The sequence below is a fragment of the Leopardus geoffroyi genome, chromosome B4, assembly GCF_018350155.1.
Source record: "Leopardus geoffroyi isolate Oge1 chromosome B4, O.geoffroyi_Oge1_pat1.0, whole genome shotgun sequence".
NCBI classification, from domain to species: Eukaryota; Metazoa; Chordata; class Mammalia; order Carnivora; family Felidae; genus Leopardus; species Leopardus geoffroyi.
The window spans coordinates 138,862,819-138,878,231 of record NC_059341.1 but is presented as its reverse complement, the minus strand read 5'-3'; the positions used below and the strand labels follow the sequence as shown (position 1 = coordinate 138,878,231).

General features: G+C 63.2%; 1 protein-coding gene across 5 annotated transcripts in view; it reads left to right on the top strand.

The window, feature by feature from the left end:
* WNT7B (Wnt family member 7B) overlaps window positions 1-15,413 on the top strand; it is a 48,701-nt gene that overhangs the window by 21,437 nt on the left and 11,851 nt on the right. For 3 of the 5 annotated variants that reach the window (XM_045463943.1, XM_045463945.1, XM_045463946.1), the window contains exon 2: window positions 2,880-3,106. In XM_045463943.1, the coding sequence (XP_045319899.1) occupies window positions 2,880-3,106 (227 nt within the window). The remainder of the gene's footprint in view (window positions 1-2,879; window positions 3,107-15,413) is intronic. The other 2 variants (XM_045463941.1, XM_045463944.1) reach the window with 1 other exon arrangement.

Here is a 15,413-nt window from a genome sequence, read left to right as displayed (position 1 = left end):
GGGGCGGGTGGGGGGTTGTTACTCGAGAGACAATGCCCACCACCTGCTTTCTCAGTGCCTGGGGGCCAAGGGGTGTGAGCTCAGGGGGCTTTTCCACTTGGGCACAAGGCTAGCAGGGTTTGCCAGAAAGAGAAAGGCAGAGAGACCGGCACAGGCAGGCATGGCAGGGCGGTCGGAGGTCGGATCCCGGGGGGCCTCTGATTCTACACCAAGGAGCCTAGGGAGCTATGGATGGTCCCTGAGCAGGGGAGTGACATGGCTAGACCTGGGTGCTGGCAGGGGGGTTTTGGGGGCTCCTGGAGACGGGAGACCAGGGCTGCAACATCTGCGTCGGCCCCTGGGATCCCCCCTCGGTCCACTGGGGATCCCCCCCCCCTCCAATTCAGAACCCGTTTGTCCAAGCTCCTACCCCCAGCAGGGTTCTTACCCCAGGCAGTGAGCTTTGCAGCCTGGAGTCTGCTGGAAAACTTTGGGATTGGGGAGCTGGCTTTTAGCGTCCGGGATCCAGAGCGGGCTCCTGCCCGAGGCCTGGAGGCTGGTTCCCATCCATCTCATTTCCCCGGGTCGGTTTTCTGAGCATCTACAATTACTTTGGGCTGAATTCCCCGGATTCCAGCCCGCTCCCAGCCCAACCCGCCCAGATGATCTTCCTCCATGCCAGCCTCGGGCATTTCTGCCCATTGTGCCCGTGGGAGACCCAGGGGGGTCTTGGCCAGATTAGCGAGTGGGGCGGGCGGGCCGTGGGGATTGAGTGTCGCCGGGGCACTCTGGCTACAGCACGTGCTGCGGACTCATGCCACACGGGGACTTTCCCAGCTGGCTGTGGGTGCCTGGCTGCCCTGGAAAAACAATGAGTCGTTTCTCTCAAGAAAGGGGCCGGCAGCCAGTGGGAGGAGGAGGGGACTCAGTGGCGCTGGGAGGCCAAGGCCAGGGACATCAGCTTTGGGGAGCCCCTGGTGGTCTCCGTCATTCCCACACTTTGCCCCTCGCTAAGCAGGCCTGGTCTGCCGTCCGGAAGCTGGATGCCACTTTGAAACTCAGCCGTTGCCCAAAGGTCTGCCAAGATCACCCCCACCTCCTTCCAGCTTGCCCGCCTTCTTCCTCCGGGCGCTCGAAACCAAATAATGAGTTTTCCAGCCTCTGCGGAAGAACAGTTCGGGGGCCGCTCCGAAAGCTATACAAACTACCACGTGACCCAGCAATTCCACTCCTAAGACTGTGCCCCAGAGAAGCGGGACAGGGGCTCAGACCAAAGCTTACACGCCCATGTTCGCGGCGGTGCTGTTCGCGGTTGCCGAGAGGTGGGGAGGAACCCCGCGTCCGCTCCCTGGTGCCTGGACCCATGCAGGGTGGTCCCTGCTTACGATGGAGAAGGATTCAGCTGTAAAAGGGCACTGACACCAGCTGCAAGGGGGCTGAAGCCGGGAAACAGGATGCCAAGTGAAAGGAACCAGCCACAAAAGGTCACCCAGCCTGTGATGCCATCGATATGAAAAGTCCAGAATATGCAAATCCACAGGCACCGAAAACAGATTAGTGGTTTCAGAGCCTGGGAGAATAGAATAAGGAGTGACTGCCCAGGGGACTTGGGGTTTCTCTTTGGGGGCGGTGAAAACGTCTGGGAACGGGGTAGGGGTGGTGCCTGCATGGCTCACCGCTGCTGAACTGACTGCACACTTTAAAATGGGTAACGTTGGCGCCTGGGGGGCTCAGTCGGCTGGGCGTCCGACTTCGGCTCAGGTCACGATCTCGCGGCTTGTGGGTTCGAGCCCCGCGTCGGGCTCTGTGCGGACGGCTCGGAGCCTGGCGCCTGCTTCGGATTCTGTGTCTCCCTCTCTCTCTGCCCACCACCCCCCCCACCACACCCTGTCTCTCCCTCCTTCAAAAATAAATAAACATTAAAACAATTTTTTTTTAAATGGGCAACGTTATGTGGTGTGGGTGCCACCTCCTACAACAAACACACGGATAAACGCCTCAAGTTAGGAGAGAGTGAGCCCGGCAAGTGCCCTCCTGCCCCGGGCCTCAGTTCCTGGCGGGTGCCAGGTTAATTCCACAGCAGCCTCAGGGGGCCACCGGGGGGGATACAATGTTGCAGTAAAGCAGCCCCACCCAGCCCAGCACACGATAGGGGCTCAATTCACATCAGCTCCTGGTCCCTCTCGTGAATCTACCCAGTGATCCAGAAGCGAGGGGACAGCCTTTCTCCCTGAGGCCGTCTGGTCTGAGCCCCTGTGGTGGTGGTGGGGTGGGAGGAGTAGATGCTTTATACTCCCATTTCATGGATGTGGATACTGAGGCTCAGAGAGGCAGCGTGCCTTCCCAGGACTATAGATGGGCTGTAAATGGAGTCAGGAGCCTATGGGTTTGGCTCCCAGCAGGGCCAGCCGGCTCAGCAGCCTGCCTGGCCCAGGAACCCCAGGGGGAGCCCGGAGCGTGCGAGTAGTGGGGAAGTCTGATGGTCGGCAGTTGGGGAGGCTGTGGACAGTTCGGAGCTGATGGCTGTCAAATCCCAGGCGTGAAGTTCTCGGACCCGAAGGGTCCATGTGTCTGGTTCAGAGGCGTGGGGAGCTGTGGTTCTTACGTTCTGGGTGACCGTTGGTTCCTGGATTTGTGACCCTGGTTCTCGTGGTCCTGAGGCTGAGAAGGCATGGGCGCGAGTGCCTTTTCAGGCTGGGATCACGCCTTGTGGTCAACGGGAAATGGCTCGTCCGGGGCAGGGATCTGTGTTTGGCTGCCTGGTGGGCACAGCTTGGCCCACGGTGGGCGCCCGGAACCCACCGGCTGGTGGCAGAGCCTGAGGGAGGCAGGGCGGCAGGCAGAGGGCTGGGGGCCCCGCGCAGCCACTCACCTGCCCATGTCCTCTCCCGTCTCCGCAGAGCGCTGTCGTCCGTCGTGGCCCTGGGAGCCAACATCATCTGCAACAAGATTCCTGGCTTGGCCCCACGGCAGCGTGCCATCTGCCAGAGCCGGCCCGATGCCATCATCGTGATCGGGGAGGGGGCGCAGATGGGCATCAACGAGTGCCAGTACCAATTCCGCTTCGGACGCTGGAACTGCTCCGCCCTGGGCGAGAAGACTGTCTTCGGGCAAGAGCTCCGAGTAGGTAAGGGCGCCTCCGGGCTTGCGGGGACCCCCCCCCCCCCACTGTCAGGGCTTCAGGGCCACCCAAGGCCAGGAGAGGCCGGCCGGTGTCTTTGCGACGGGAGCTCCCTCTGCGCCCTGCTCTGCGCCTGGCCTGGGGGGGCAGGGGCTCGGGACCCCAGGGTCCCGTGTGCGCGGGCGAGGGACCCCTCGCTGGGCTGTGGGGCCGGAGGGCGTCGTTCCCGCGAGGCTGTGAGCCGGCCGGCCGTGGCAGGCAGTGCAAACGGTTAGAGCCGCATCCCGCTCGTGCGGACGCTGTGTGGACCTAGGCACACCCCGTGCCTCGGTTCTGTCCCATCTGGAATGGGACAGCGGGAGTTCCCGCGTGGCGTCTGGGGGCAGGGGGCTGAGGCGAATGGTACCATTTGTGCGGAAGGAATTTCGGGCAGAGGATGCTGTACAGGCACGTGTGGGAGCACCGAGGGAGTCTGGCAGGCTGCGGGGGAGGCTGGGCGGGCAGGGCGGGTGGAGTCGGGCCGGGGAGGGGGTCCCGCCTCCCAAGTCTGTGGGCAGTCCCACGGGTGCCATCTCACGTCCTCACAGCCCCGAGGGAGGCTCTGTGGTGCCCACTTTACAGGGAAGGAGACTGAGGCCCAGGGAAGGGCTTAAAGGGAGACGTGGGACCTCCAGAGCCGGACCTCGATCGGAAACCGGCTGTGTGACCCTGGGCGTGGCGCTCGGGACCTCAGAGCCCTTCTTTGCGACACGAGCTCCGAGCGGGCGGGCCCTCCCCTGGGTCCCTAGCACCCCTCCGGGGCCTGCGTCCCGTGGGTTCGATACGCAGCTGTCGAACAGGCGAGGGTGCGGAGGTGATGCAACCTGCCTTCCAGGAGGGGCAGATGGGGGAGCGATAACTTGGGGGGCACGGCGCCAGACATGCAGGGGGGCCCTGTTATTTCAGACCCCAGCCTGCAGGCTCAGCACGTCCTTCCGATCCCAGCGGGCCGAGGAGCCGCAGCTGCCGGGACCAGGGCCAGAGCCGAGCCGTGCAGGGCTTGGAGCGCCTGGCGTAGGGCTGGGGGTGGCGCAGGGGAAAGCCCCCGGGGCCCCTTTGTGGTGAGCAGCCTGTGGGTGGCACCTGGCACAGGCAGGAGGGTGGCACCACCCCCTCCCTGGGGCCCCGCCACCCAAGTGCAGCTCCCGGCCCATTGGGGAGGGAGGAGTGCCCGGCCCATCCCCCGCAGTGGGGAGGGCGTCGGCCCCGGGACCTGCTTTGTGCCAGGTGCCCGCTTGCCTATCTGGGCCCCCCACCCCCCCCATAGGTGCCTCCTTGCCTATCTGGCCCCCCACCCCCCCCATAGGTGCATCCTTGCCTATCTGGCCCCCCACCCCCCCCAGGTGCCCGCTTGCCCATCTGGCCCCCCATCCCCCCCCAGGTGCCTCCTTGCCTATCTGGCCCCCCGCCCCTCCCAGGTGCCTGCTTGCCCATCTGGCCCCCCACCCCCCCCATAGGTGCCTCCTTGCCTATCTGGCCCCCCGCCCCCCCCAGGTGCCTGCTTGCCCATCTGGCCCCCCATCCCTCCCCAGGTGCCTCCTTGCCTATCTGGCCCCCCGCCCCTCCCAGGTGCCTGCTTGCCCATCTGGCCCCCCACCCCCCCAGGTGCCTCCTTGCCTATCTGGCCCCCCGCCCCTCCCAGGTGCCTGCTTGCCCATCTGGCCCCCCATCCCCCCACCAGGTGCCTGCTTGCCTATCTGGCCCCCCATCCCCCCCCCAGGTGCCCGCTTGCCTATCTGGCCCCCCATCCCCCCCCCAGGTGCCCGCTTGCCTATCTGGCCCCCTCTGCCCCCCCAGGTGTCTCCTTGCCTATTTGGCCCCCCACCCCCCTCCCCGAGACTCCAGGCTCCAAGGTGGCTGTGAGCACCGCCCCCCCCTCCACGCACAGCCGAGCTGGGTGGTTGCCTGTGGCCACACGGTCTGCGCTCGGCAGAGCTGGGTTCAGATCCAGGCTCTCATCCACCACCCTGTTAATCCTCACTTCTTCACTGTGCAGAGACGGGCACAGGAGATGTTCCTGGGGCTTGGACTTCCTTTGGGGCCACCAGACACAGGCAGTGACGGGCACGTGGCTTCTTCTCGGGTCAGGTGCCGGGCGGGGGAGCTCAGTGGCGATGCACTACAAATGCCCATAAAAAGGCCACGGGGAGCGACGTTGGCCCCAGCAGTGACCCCGGCCCCCCCCCATAGCGCACACTGTCAGTGCCCACCCGGGTGACCTTTACTGGCCGTCACGTGTCCCCTGGATCACGGCTAACAGCTCATAGCTGTTCCTTCCCGGAGACCAGCCCTTGGTCCAACAGGAGCCTGCGAGGGTTTGCAGTCACTTCGCCCCTGGGGCTGCTCACGGGGGGCCATCCAGCAAGGGGGACCCATGGGAACCTCTGGCCCGACATGCTCAGCATCTTGTTGCTTAAGTCTGCCGTCCCCAGCCTTCCCCCTGACCTGCGCACCTGTCGTCTCTGCAGAAACCTGGCGTTGTTTCCCCGTCCATCCCTCCACCCTGCCCCACGGCCACTGTGGGGCCTGCCTCGCTGGCCCTCCCCTGGCAACCGTCAGTGCCTCCTCCTGCCTCCCCTCCAGCCCATGTCACTCCCTTCCTCCAAAACCTGCAGTAGCTCCCTATTGGCCCAGGATAAAATTAACTCCTTAGCTTGGAGTCTGAGTGGCCCCTGTCTTACATCACCCTCACCTCCCCGCATCCCTTCTAGAAACCAGAGCTTCAGCCTGGCTCCCTTCCTCCTCTTCCCAGAGCGTGCCAACCCTTTCCTCCTCTGGGACTTTGCCCCCACTGCCCGTAGCCCTGGAAGGCCCTTCCCCTCTGCTCTGCTGGCATCTGGTTCCCCTGGAGAATGCCCTCTCACCCCTCCCTGGCTTTTCCTGTCCACAGCCCGGCCACGCTCACGTCCTGGGGCTTTGTCCTCAGAGCCTGTCAGCCCTGGGCCCCCGCTCAGCGCCTGCCTCAGGCTCTCCCTTCGCTCTGCCCCAGGGGTGGGAGGGGTGGGCTTCCTACCAGCGGGGCTGAGGCCTCTCGCCCTCGGCCCTCCCCGGCTCCAGGCTGCGCCTTGCGAAGGCCCAGCTCCCTTTTCAGCCAGGAGGGCTCGGCTGCCGGGAGTCACGAGCAGCAAGCGGGGCCGGGTGGCAAGGCCAGCCCATGTCAGAGGCATGCGGCTGCCCCGGGCACGAGATGGGAGACGGGCCATGAGTTGGCAGGCAGCCGGGGGCACTCGTGGGAGCAGCCACTCAAGCGGTGCCAATTAATGATTGGCTCCAAGAGGGGGAATGGCCTGGGTGGGTGGGACGGCCCCCTTCAGGCCTTGCCTGTGACCTTGGGCCATGCCTAAATCTTGAGAGCTGAAGGGAAACCCCTTAATAGGCAAATGAACCCCTGTGCCAAGGTCCCATCCCTTCTCCAGCACCTGGTGCCGTTGCTTGTATACCTCCAGGGACGAGGAGCTCACTACTCGCTACTAGATAGGTCTTTCTTACGATGCCGCTGCCCTGGTTTCACCCTGGGACCCTCCAGGTGCCTCTGTTGCTCTGCTCCCTTCAGGGAGTCAGGACCCACACGTGGTGTCACCTCATGTCTGGGGGCCTCCACCCTCTGGCAGCCCAAGCCCACCCCAGGCCTATTTCCTCAGTGATCAAGCGATGCTTGTGGCCTGGCCTCTTCTGTTAACTGGCAATGAGCTTGGGGGGTGGTGCGGATGGGGTAGGAGACACCACGCGAGAGTTGTGGGGGGAGCCTTGTATTCCGGGGATGCTTGTTAGAAACTTGGGCTCCTGGTGACCCCGAGCAAGGCAGGGCCTCTCTCACAGGCAAGCACCGTAGTCGAGTCGGGACTGTTGACGAGGGCTCGCCTGACAGGGTGACGGTAAGCGGAGACCCAGGAGAGAATCAGAGTGACCCAGACTGGCCTGGGGTGAGCACGGGGAAGGGAACAGCCAGTGCCAAGGCACAGAGGCCACAAAGGGGATGGTATTTCCCAGGGACGCCGGGAGGGTGAACCAGAGGGTGGGGAGACCTGAGGCTAAAGGAGGGGACAGGCTGGGTGGGGCGCAGTGAACCCACAGAAGGCACGGAAGTCTCTGAGCAGGAGAGGGACTTCCCTCGAACCCTGGCTCCCTCCAGCCACTGCCCCACCCCCAGCCTGAGCCCGGAGCCGCTTGGGACCCGCGGGCACAGGGCATGGTGGCCGCGGCTGTGTGCACTCCAGCCCCCGCCCCCCGCCCCCCCCCCCAGCTGCCATGGAACACTGAATCGTGCCTCAGACATGACCAGGCATAGGGGCCGCCCCTAATCCTGGCTCACGTGCTGCCTGGGGCTGGCAGCTTGCTTTGCGGTAGGGACTCAGCAAAGGCCGTCGGCTCCTGGACAGTCCGAGGGGGCGAAGTGACTTACCTCTGACAGACGAGGGTCTCTAGGCTTCCAAATCAGCCACCGGCAGGATCCTTGGAGAAGAGGCTGACCTCCAGGCCCCCCCCCCCCTTGCCTGGGGTGCTGCTGACCAGGCCCAGGGGGAGACGTGACATTGGTTCCCAGGAGGGACGAGGGCTCCCGGGCCGCCGCTGGCCGGGAGCCCTGGAAATAGGGTGCGTGCCAACCGCGATGTGCCATACGTGTGAGATACACGACAGATTTTGGAGACTTCAAAAGAAAAAGCAAGTAAACTGCCTCTTTAATACTCTCTGCAATGATCACATGATACAGTGGTGATCCTTGGATATACTGGCTAAATAAACTCAGTCACTAAAACGAAGCCCACCCCGTTATTCTCACTCTTCTTAAGTGACCTGTGGGGCTTCCGGGGGATTTCTGCTGGGCGGCCCTGCTCTCAACTGCACGCCTGTCAGCGGCACGACAGTCCCCGGGGTCAGCGGGGCAGGCCCGGACAGGTGAACCCAGATCTGACCGTCTCCTCCCAGGAGAGTGTCCTTCATCTCGGGAGTTGGGGAGCCTGGAGGTGGTGGCGGTCCGACGGCAGAAGGTCACTCGTCACCTGCTTCCTAGGGTGGTGCAGGAGTGTGAGGTTGGCAGCTCCTGGTGTTGAGCCTGCATGCATTGAGTGCCTGCTGTATGCCACTTCTGGGGCGGGGCGCCGGGAGGCACAGTGAAGGCCACCAGCCCCGCTCCTGGAAACTCGTGCCCCGGCTGCTTCTCGGGTCCCGTGGTGCAACCTGGGGCACGGACTCGCGCTCTCTGGGTCTGTTTACCCGCCCGTTCCAGGGGCTGAGGCTGGGGTCAGGCCTCTGCCAAGACTTGGGGGTCTCTCTTCAGAACGGGGGGCAGGAAAGCCCTCTACTTCCTCAGTGCTCACACTGGGGTTCTGCCCAAGGGTCTTGTGGACAGGGAATCCAGGGCTCTGGCCCACCGAGGCAGGACACAGATAACAGGGTGGGGGGGCCTTCACCCTTGGCCTCCGAGGGGCATGGCCTGGCCGGACCTCAGCAGGTCTCCAAGCTTCCTGCTGCCGAGGAGGATCACTTCTGTTCTCCTGTCCGTGCACCATAGACGGGGACACTGGGGCTCCCAGGAGGCTAATGTCTCACCCAAGGTCACACACCGCTAAGGCCTAGAGATTTATTAATTAGAAAAAATTTTTTTGATGTTTATTTAATTTTGAAAGAGACAGAGTGCGAGCAGGGGAGGGGCAGAGCGAGAGAGAGAGAGGGAGACACAGAATCCGAAGCAGGCTCCAGGCTCTGAGCTGGCAGCACAGAGCCCGACGCGGGGCTCGAACTCACAGACCCAGAGATCGTGACCTGAGCTGAAGTCAGGCAGGATGCTTAACTGACTGAGCCACCCGGGCGCCCCAGGCCTAGAGATGGGATTCAGCAGTCCGGCACTGTGCCCCAGCAGGAGTCCAGTTGCCAGGGGGCCGTAGCATAGCCCAGAGGGGCAGGGGCTCTCATTCCACCGTGTCCCCACGCATAAGCCATTGTCGATTTGCCGTAAGCCAGGACGAAGGAACTTTCGAGGGCAGTCTGTCTGAGGCTGACCTCCCTAACAAGAGGGGCTACCAGAAGCCAGGGCTGCAGGAGAGGCCGTCCCAGCGTCCCCAGAGCTCTGAGTGGGGGGGGTAGAAGCTCCTGGAAGGCCATCCCAGCTTGGGACACGGATCCCGGGGCTCGGGCTCACGCTGGCCCTAAGCCAGGCTCTGCCCACTCTGGGCCTGGCGACCCCCTGCCCAGCTGGAGCATGACCCACCGCAGGGCTGCTGCGTGGCGTGCGAGGGCCTCACTGGGTCAGAACAAAGGCCCGGCGTGTTCGGACCTGGCAGGACGTTTTCCAGTGCTCTGTTTATGACAACGGCAGAGAAGAGCTTAGTGCGGAGACACTGACTTAGCCACAGGTGAGCTGGGGTGGGGGCCGGGGCGGGGCCAGAAGGAGACAGAGGGACAGATGGGGACAGAGGAGGAGAGAGAGAGAGAGGAACGGAGAAAGAGAGACAGACATACAGAAAGAGGGACAGAGAGAGGGCAACAGAAACACACACACAGAGGACGCGTGCCCGCCCACGGCTTCAACACAGGCTGCACCCACCCACGCAGCCGTGCCAGGCCCGGGGTCTAGGCCCATCCTGACATGAATCATAAAAGCGGCCCACGTGCGTTGGGCCCTTCCTGCGTCCCAGCTGCTCTGAGCGCTCCCTCCGTGGCACTCACTCACTCCCGCTGCCTGGACCCTGCAAGGTGGAGGCCTCCTCACCTCCCCTGAACACAGAAACAGGCACCTGCCTGGCCGTCACGGGGCAGAGCCCGGATCCCGCCCGGGGGGTCCAGGCCGGGCCCCTACGGAAACCCCAGGCCGGGCCGGGGGAGGGGAGGCTGGTGCGCCAGGGTCCTGGGCTTCCCGTTCTTCAAGTGCACAAATAGGGCTCGGGACCTCGCTGGGCTTGGAGGCATCTCTGGGCTCGCCTGACACCCGCTGTCCCTGCTTCTTGTAGGAACCACCTCCCCGCCCCCCAGCCGGGTCGGGATACACCTCAGGCAGGGAGTTAGAAGCTCAGGGCCGGTGGCTGAGCACGGTCTGGGGCCAAAGGACCAGGGAGGCTCACCAGCCCCACCCTGGTCCCTGGGCTTCCCCCCCTGCCCCCCAGTTCCTATGCTCCCTAAAACCTGGACATGGGCACTGCACCTGCTTGCCTGAGTGACGCCGGGAGCTCCCAGTTTGCCTTAGGGTGTCTTCTCGCCTCCCGGGCCTCAATCTCTCCACCCATAAATTGGGTGTGGGGGGGCCAATACTTTCACCCTACTTCTAGGCTTATGAGGGGCTGCGGGCAGGTTGGGGTGGGAGTGGGAACTCAGATGCCCTCACCAGTTGGCAGCGTCCCACTGGCCAGGCCTCAGGTCTGGAGGACTTGGGGACCAGTCCATCCCACGTCCTTTCCCCACCTCAGCCCCAGCAGCCCTGTTCTGAGGTTTAGAACCCACGGCACTGGCCTCACTTTCGTGTTACATGGGGAAACTGAGGCTAGGAGAACGGAGGACCGGGGACGGTCACCCAGGACCCCGGTCCCGTCTGGGTTGGCCCCCGTGATGGCGATCAGCAGGGCCGGGGGACTCCCAGGCAGGGCCTGAGTGCCCAGCGTCCCCTGCCTCCCTTCTGCTGTGCCCCGGGGAACCCCAAACTGCCTGTGGCCAAAGGCAGTGCCTTGATTTCCCCCAAACCTGATCCTTTCCACCACTCTCTTGGTAACAGCCCCCCAGATGCCCGGGCCCCACATCGGGAGACTTCGGGACTCATCTTTCCCTAAACAGTCCACCTGCTAGACCTGTTGGTTCTACCCTTAGACTGTGTCCCAAGCCCGGCCATCGTCACCTCCTCCACCTGGCAGGCCACCAGTGTTTCTTACCCAGCCCCTTGTGCCCTGCTCCCACCGTGCTGTCCACAGTCAGCCAGAGGGGCCTTTTAAAAGGTCGTTCGTAGGGTCACCCTCTGGGGGCTCCTCCTCTTCGTAAAGTCCAGCCCCCTCCCCAAGGGCTCCCCAGGTCGACGCAGTGAAACCTCATGTTTCACACTCTCTGTGGGGTTGGACCACTCATGCTCTCCTCGTTCCCTTCTCGGGGACTTAGCATTGCAGTGTCCTTCACCTGCACACTGTTCCCTGTTGTGTGTGTGTGGCTCACGTCTCTTGCCACGCCCTCCCCGGTCACCCCCCAGTCACCTGTCCTGCTGACCCTCCATGGTTCTGACCCTGGGCTCCTGCCCATACTCTCAGGGAACCCCCTCCCAGATTGTCGGCCCCCCGGCTGTGCACTTGGCCTTGGGCCGGGGGATGGGTGGGGGCTGAAGGCCTCGCCTCCAGGGCTCTGGGGGTGTGGCCAGGAGGGCAGGCTGTGGTCGGTGTTGAGGGTGCCGGATGGTGACAGAGAAAGCAAGGGCTGACGTTGGCCAGCCCGGGTCCCAGGCACTGTCGGCAGGACGCGAGGCAGGACAGAGCACGCCGCTGCCTGGCAGATGGGGAGTAGTCTGAGCGTGACTGTGGGGTCCCGAGTGAGATCCCAGCTCTGTAGCTGGCCTGCTGTGTGACCTCGGGCCAGTCACCTGCCTCCTCTGAGCCCAGCATCCTGAGAGTGTTAAAGCAGAGGACAGGTTGTATGCAGTCCGCTAAAACCCATCTAGTGCTGTATGTTTTTACGACAGCCTGTTGAGGTAGAATTCACAGAGCCCACAGTTCATCCACGTAAGGGTCCCATTCCGTGGTTTCTAGTCTGAACGTGGAGTTGTGCACAAATCACCACCACCAATCGTAGAACATTTTTAGCACCCCAAAAGGAAGCCCTGCACCCCTCAGCGATCACCCTCCAAACCCCCGGCCTTTGACCAACACTCATCTGCTTCCTGTCCCCATGGACTGACCTATGCTGGCCATTTCATATCCCCGGGATCATGCAATAAATATGTGGCCTTTTGTGGCTGGCGTCTTTCACTCAGTACGTGTTGTCAAGGCTCCTCCGTGTTGTCGGGGTTTGAGTCTTTTCGTGGCTGAGGACTATTCCGTCACGTGGCTGGACCACCTCTCGTCCATCCATTCGTCGCCGCTGGACGTTGGGGTCACTCCCGCTCCGGGGCTGTCATAAATAACCCTGCCGTGTTTACGAAAAAGCTGCTGCGTGGACGCACGTGTTCATTTCTCTTGGTACCCTGCAGGGGAATTTCTGGTTCTGTAGTAATTCTATGATTAACCTTCATCTTTTTTAAAGTTTATTTATTTATTTTGAGAGAGGGAGGGGGGCGGGGGGGGGAAGGCACGCAGGGGAGCGGCAGAGAGAGGGGGAGAGAATCCCACGCAAGCTCCGTGCTGCCAGAGCAGAGCCCGATGCGAGGTTGGATCCCACGAACCGTGAGACGGAGAGTGGGGCGCTCCACCGACAGCCGCCCAGCCCCCCCCTCCGCTTTTGAGGAGCCGGCAGACGGCTGTCCACAGGGGCTGCCGTGTTCTTCGCTCCCCGCGGCAGCGCGTGAGGGTCGATGTGTCCGCATCCTCGCTGACATCTGTTAGTCTGTCTTTATTTTCGCCATCCTGGCGGGGGGCGGGGGGGGGGGGCCTGGTACCTCGCTGCATTTTTGCAGTTTTGACCTGCATTTCCGTGACGGCTGACGATGTGGAGCATCTTTTTGCGTGTTGTTGGCTGGTTTTATATCGTCTTTGGAGAAGTGTCTCTTGGGATCCTTCGCCCGTTGTGACTTGGGCTATTTGCCTGTTTTACTCTTGTGTCGTAGAAAACGCCATATTGTTTTATGAAGGCCAAGGACAGGTGGGCCGACAGGCAAGGTGGTCTGAACCGTGTTGGCCACGAGCACGGGACGTGCACAGGTGCACACGCTCGCTCACACCCACGGGAACCGCATTCACGTGTAAGCCTGGGTGTAGGCCCACGGCCACACGCGTGTGCGCACACGCACACGGAGATTCCACGTGGGGCACGCCTCTGGCTCAGCCACTTGGCCGTTTTGGAGCAATTATCTTCATTTTGCAGGCGAGGAAATGGAGACAGGGACTGGTCTCCTTGGCTGGTCCAAGGCCCCCCAACTGGCCAATCTTAGGGTCCAGACTTGGACTCCAAGTGCCAGACTCTGAGCCTCCCCTCTGGGGCTGTGTGTGGCCCCAGACTTTTGGCCTCACCTCAGTCACTTCAGAACCTCCAGTACGGGCTCCACTCCCTGAGCTGCTGGGTGACACGGGGCAGCACCCTGTCTGGGCCTCAGGTTCCTTGCTGGGGACAGAAGGATAGCGCTGGAGGGGCCTCAGCTCTGAGGTCCCAGAGTCTCGGCTTCCCTTCTCAGAAGGAGCCAAGTGCATTTCCTACCTGCTTCCCCCGGCCTGCAGTCAATCAGGTCATTATGAGCTCAATCGTGGTCTTCAAAAAATAGTATGCCAGGGCCCTGGGGACGCCAGGAGGTGGCAAGTAGCTTTGAGGGGACAGCGAGGGGAACGCACGGGGCATATGGAGGATGGGTTTAGCCCTGCTCTCCCCTGGAGGGTGGGGGTAGCTCTGTTCTGCCCGCCTTCCCGGTTTGCTCAGGAGGGGACATCCGTCCCCTCCAGGAGCAGCTCGCAAAGATCTGCCTGGTGTCCAGTGTCCTCCTCTGGGTCAGGGCGAGGATTGACGGGATGGACTAAGTCTGCTAGGCCCTGGGCCTGGTGGTCTGGCTGGCACCGTGAGGGCACGGGGCAGGCAGGAGGCTGCTTCTGCTCTCTCTGAGCCTGGCACCCAGCAGCGTCAGGGAGGGCTTGACCTTGAACAACCTATAGGAAAGGCATAGAGGTGCGTAGTCCCCGAGGGGCCCGGTGCCTCAGTTTGCCCATGTAGCAGCGGTTTCTGGAGGCTATGCTGCTCCGGAGATTGTGGATTCATCCAGAATATGCGTGGAGGGAGCAGCTGGGCAGGCCCGGCTGGGTCGGCCCCAGGGAGGAAGCTTTCCCTGCTCAACCCCCGCCGCCTGAGTCCTGCTCACCATTTGGTGACATGAGGGCAATGGCCGTTTGTCCTATTTGCTCTCAGAGCCGGGGCGTGGAGCGGGTGAGAACTGTAAGCCCCACTTGGTAAATGGGGACACAGGCTCAGAGAGGGTTTGTGACTGGCCTGGAGCCACACAGCAGATATGGCTTCAGGTCCAGTGCCCTCCTGCCTGTTCCACTCTCCGTGTCCTGCTTTGCTGAAACCGTGGGCCCTACGGGGCTAACGGTTCTTGCCTTGACCTTCCAGGCCCCAGGAACGGACTGGCCAGGAAACAGCGGGCCCTGCATCAGGGGCTGTGCGCTAGGCGGGAATGGGTGGGGTCCGGCCCCGGGGTCTCGAGGTCATCTCACAGGTCTGGGGAGCCACCAGTGGTAGCTGAGCTGGGCCCACAGGTTTGAGGGGCTTGTCACCCATCTGTTCTCACCCTGAAGGAGGATTGCAGGCCGTGCCCCTGGGGCTCGCGGGATGGCCCCGGGAGCGACCTCGGGAGGGGGCTGCCCCCCATCCGGGCCTGCAGAATAGCGCGGTGATGCCCCCACCCCCGTGGGGCCGCGTGGGAATGACACGAGGTGTGTGCGTGCAGAACACGGGTGCCACAAAGCCCCCCCGATCCAAGACCCAATGTCACCCTCTGCGATTCTCCCCAAACTACCCCTCGCCTGCCCCCCCTCCCCGCCCCCGATCGCCTCCCCTTGCCTTCATGGCGAGACAGGGTTTGGCCCATTAGAACCAAATAAAAAAGGAATTAGCGGGAGTGGCCGCCCTGTGAGTAACCGATGAGTAACCGAGAGTCTGCGCGGGGCCTAAAGCAGGTGACGCCAGGAGCTGGCACAAAGGACAGAGGGGAGGCTTTCGAGAAATGTCCTCCAGGTGCACGGGCCTGGCCTCCATGCCTGCTTGCCCGCTTGGGGACAGCAGGACAGCAGGACGTGTCGCATTCTGGGTAGGGGAGGGCCGGGTGGCAGGTTCCGGGGCCTCGGCGGGGAGCGCCACGCCATCCTGGCTCGGGCAGGGCCTGGCTGTGGGACTGGGGACTCCATCCACAGGCCTCTTGGTGCGACTGAAAAGTCCTTTCACCCCCACCTCCCGGGCGCCTCGCTCTCGATGGGCCCTGTGCGAGGCCAGCTCCCGCCCCGCGTTCACCTGCCGGCCACTCGCTGAGTCCCAAGGGCCACGGAGGGTCCAAACGCCTCGCCCCGGGGGCTGGGCTGCGTGTGCCTCTTCCGCCCGAAGTCCCTCAGCGGCAAAGAGACCAGGCTGAGCCCCAGGCCCCGCGTCCCTCCCTCTGCCCCTCGGGGCTTTGATG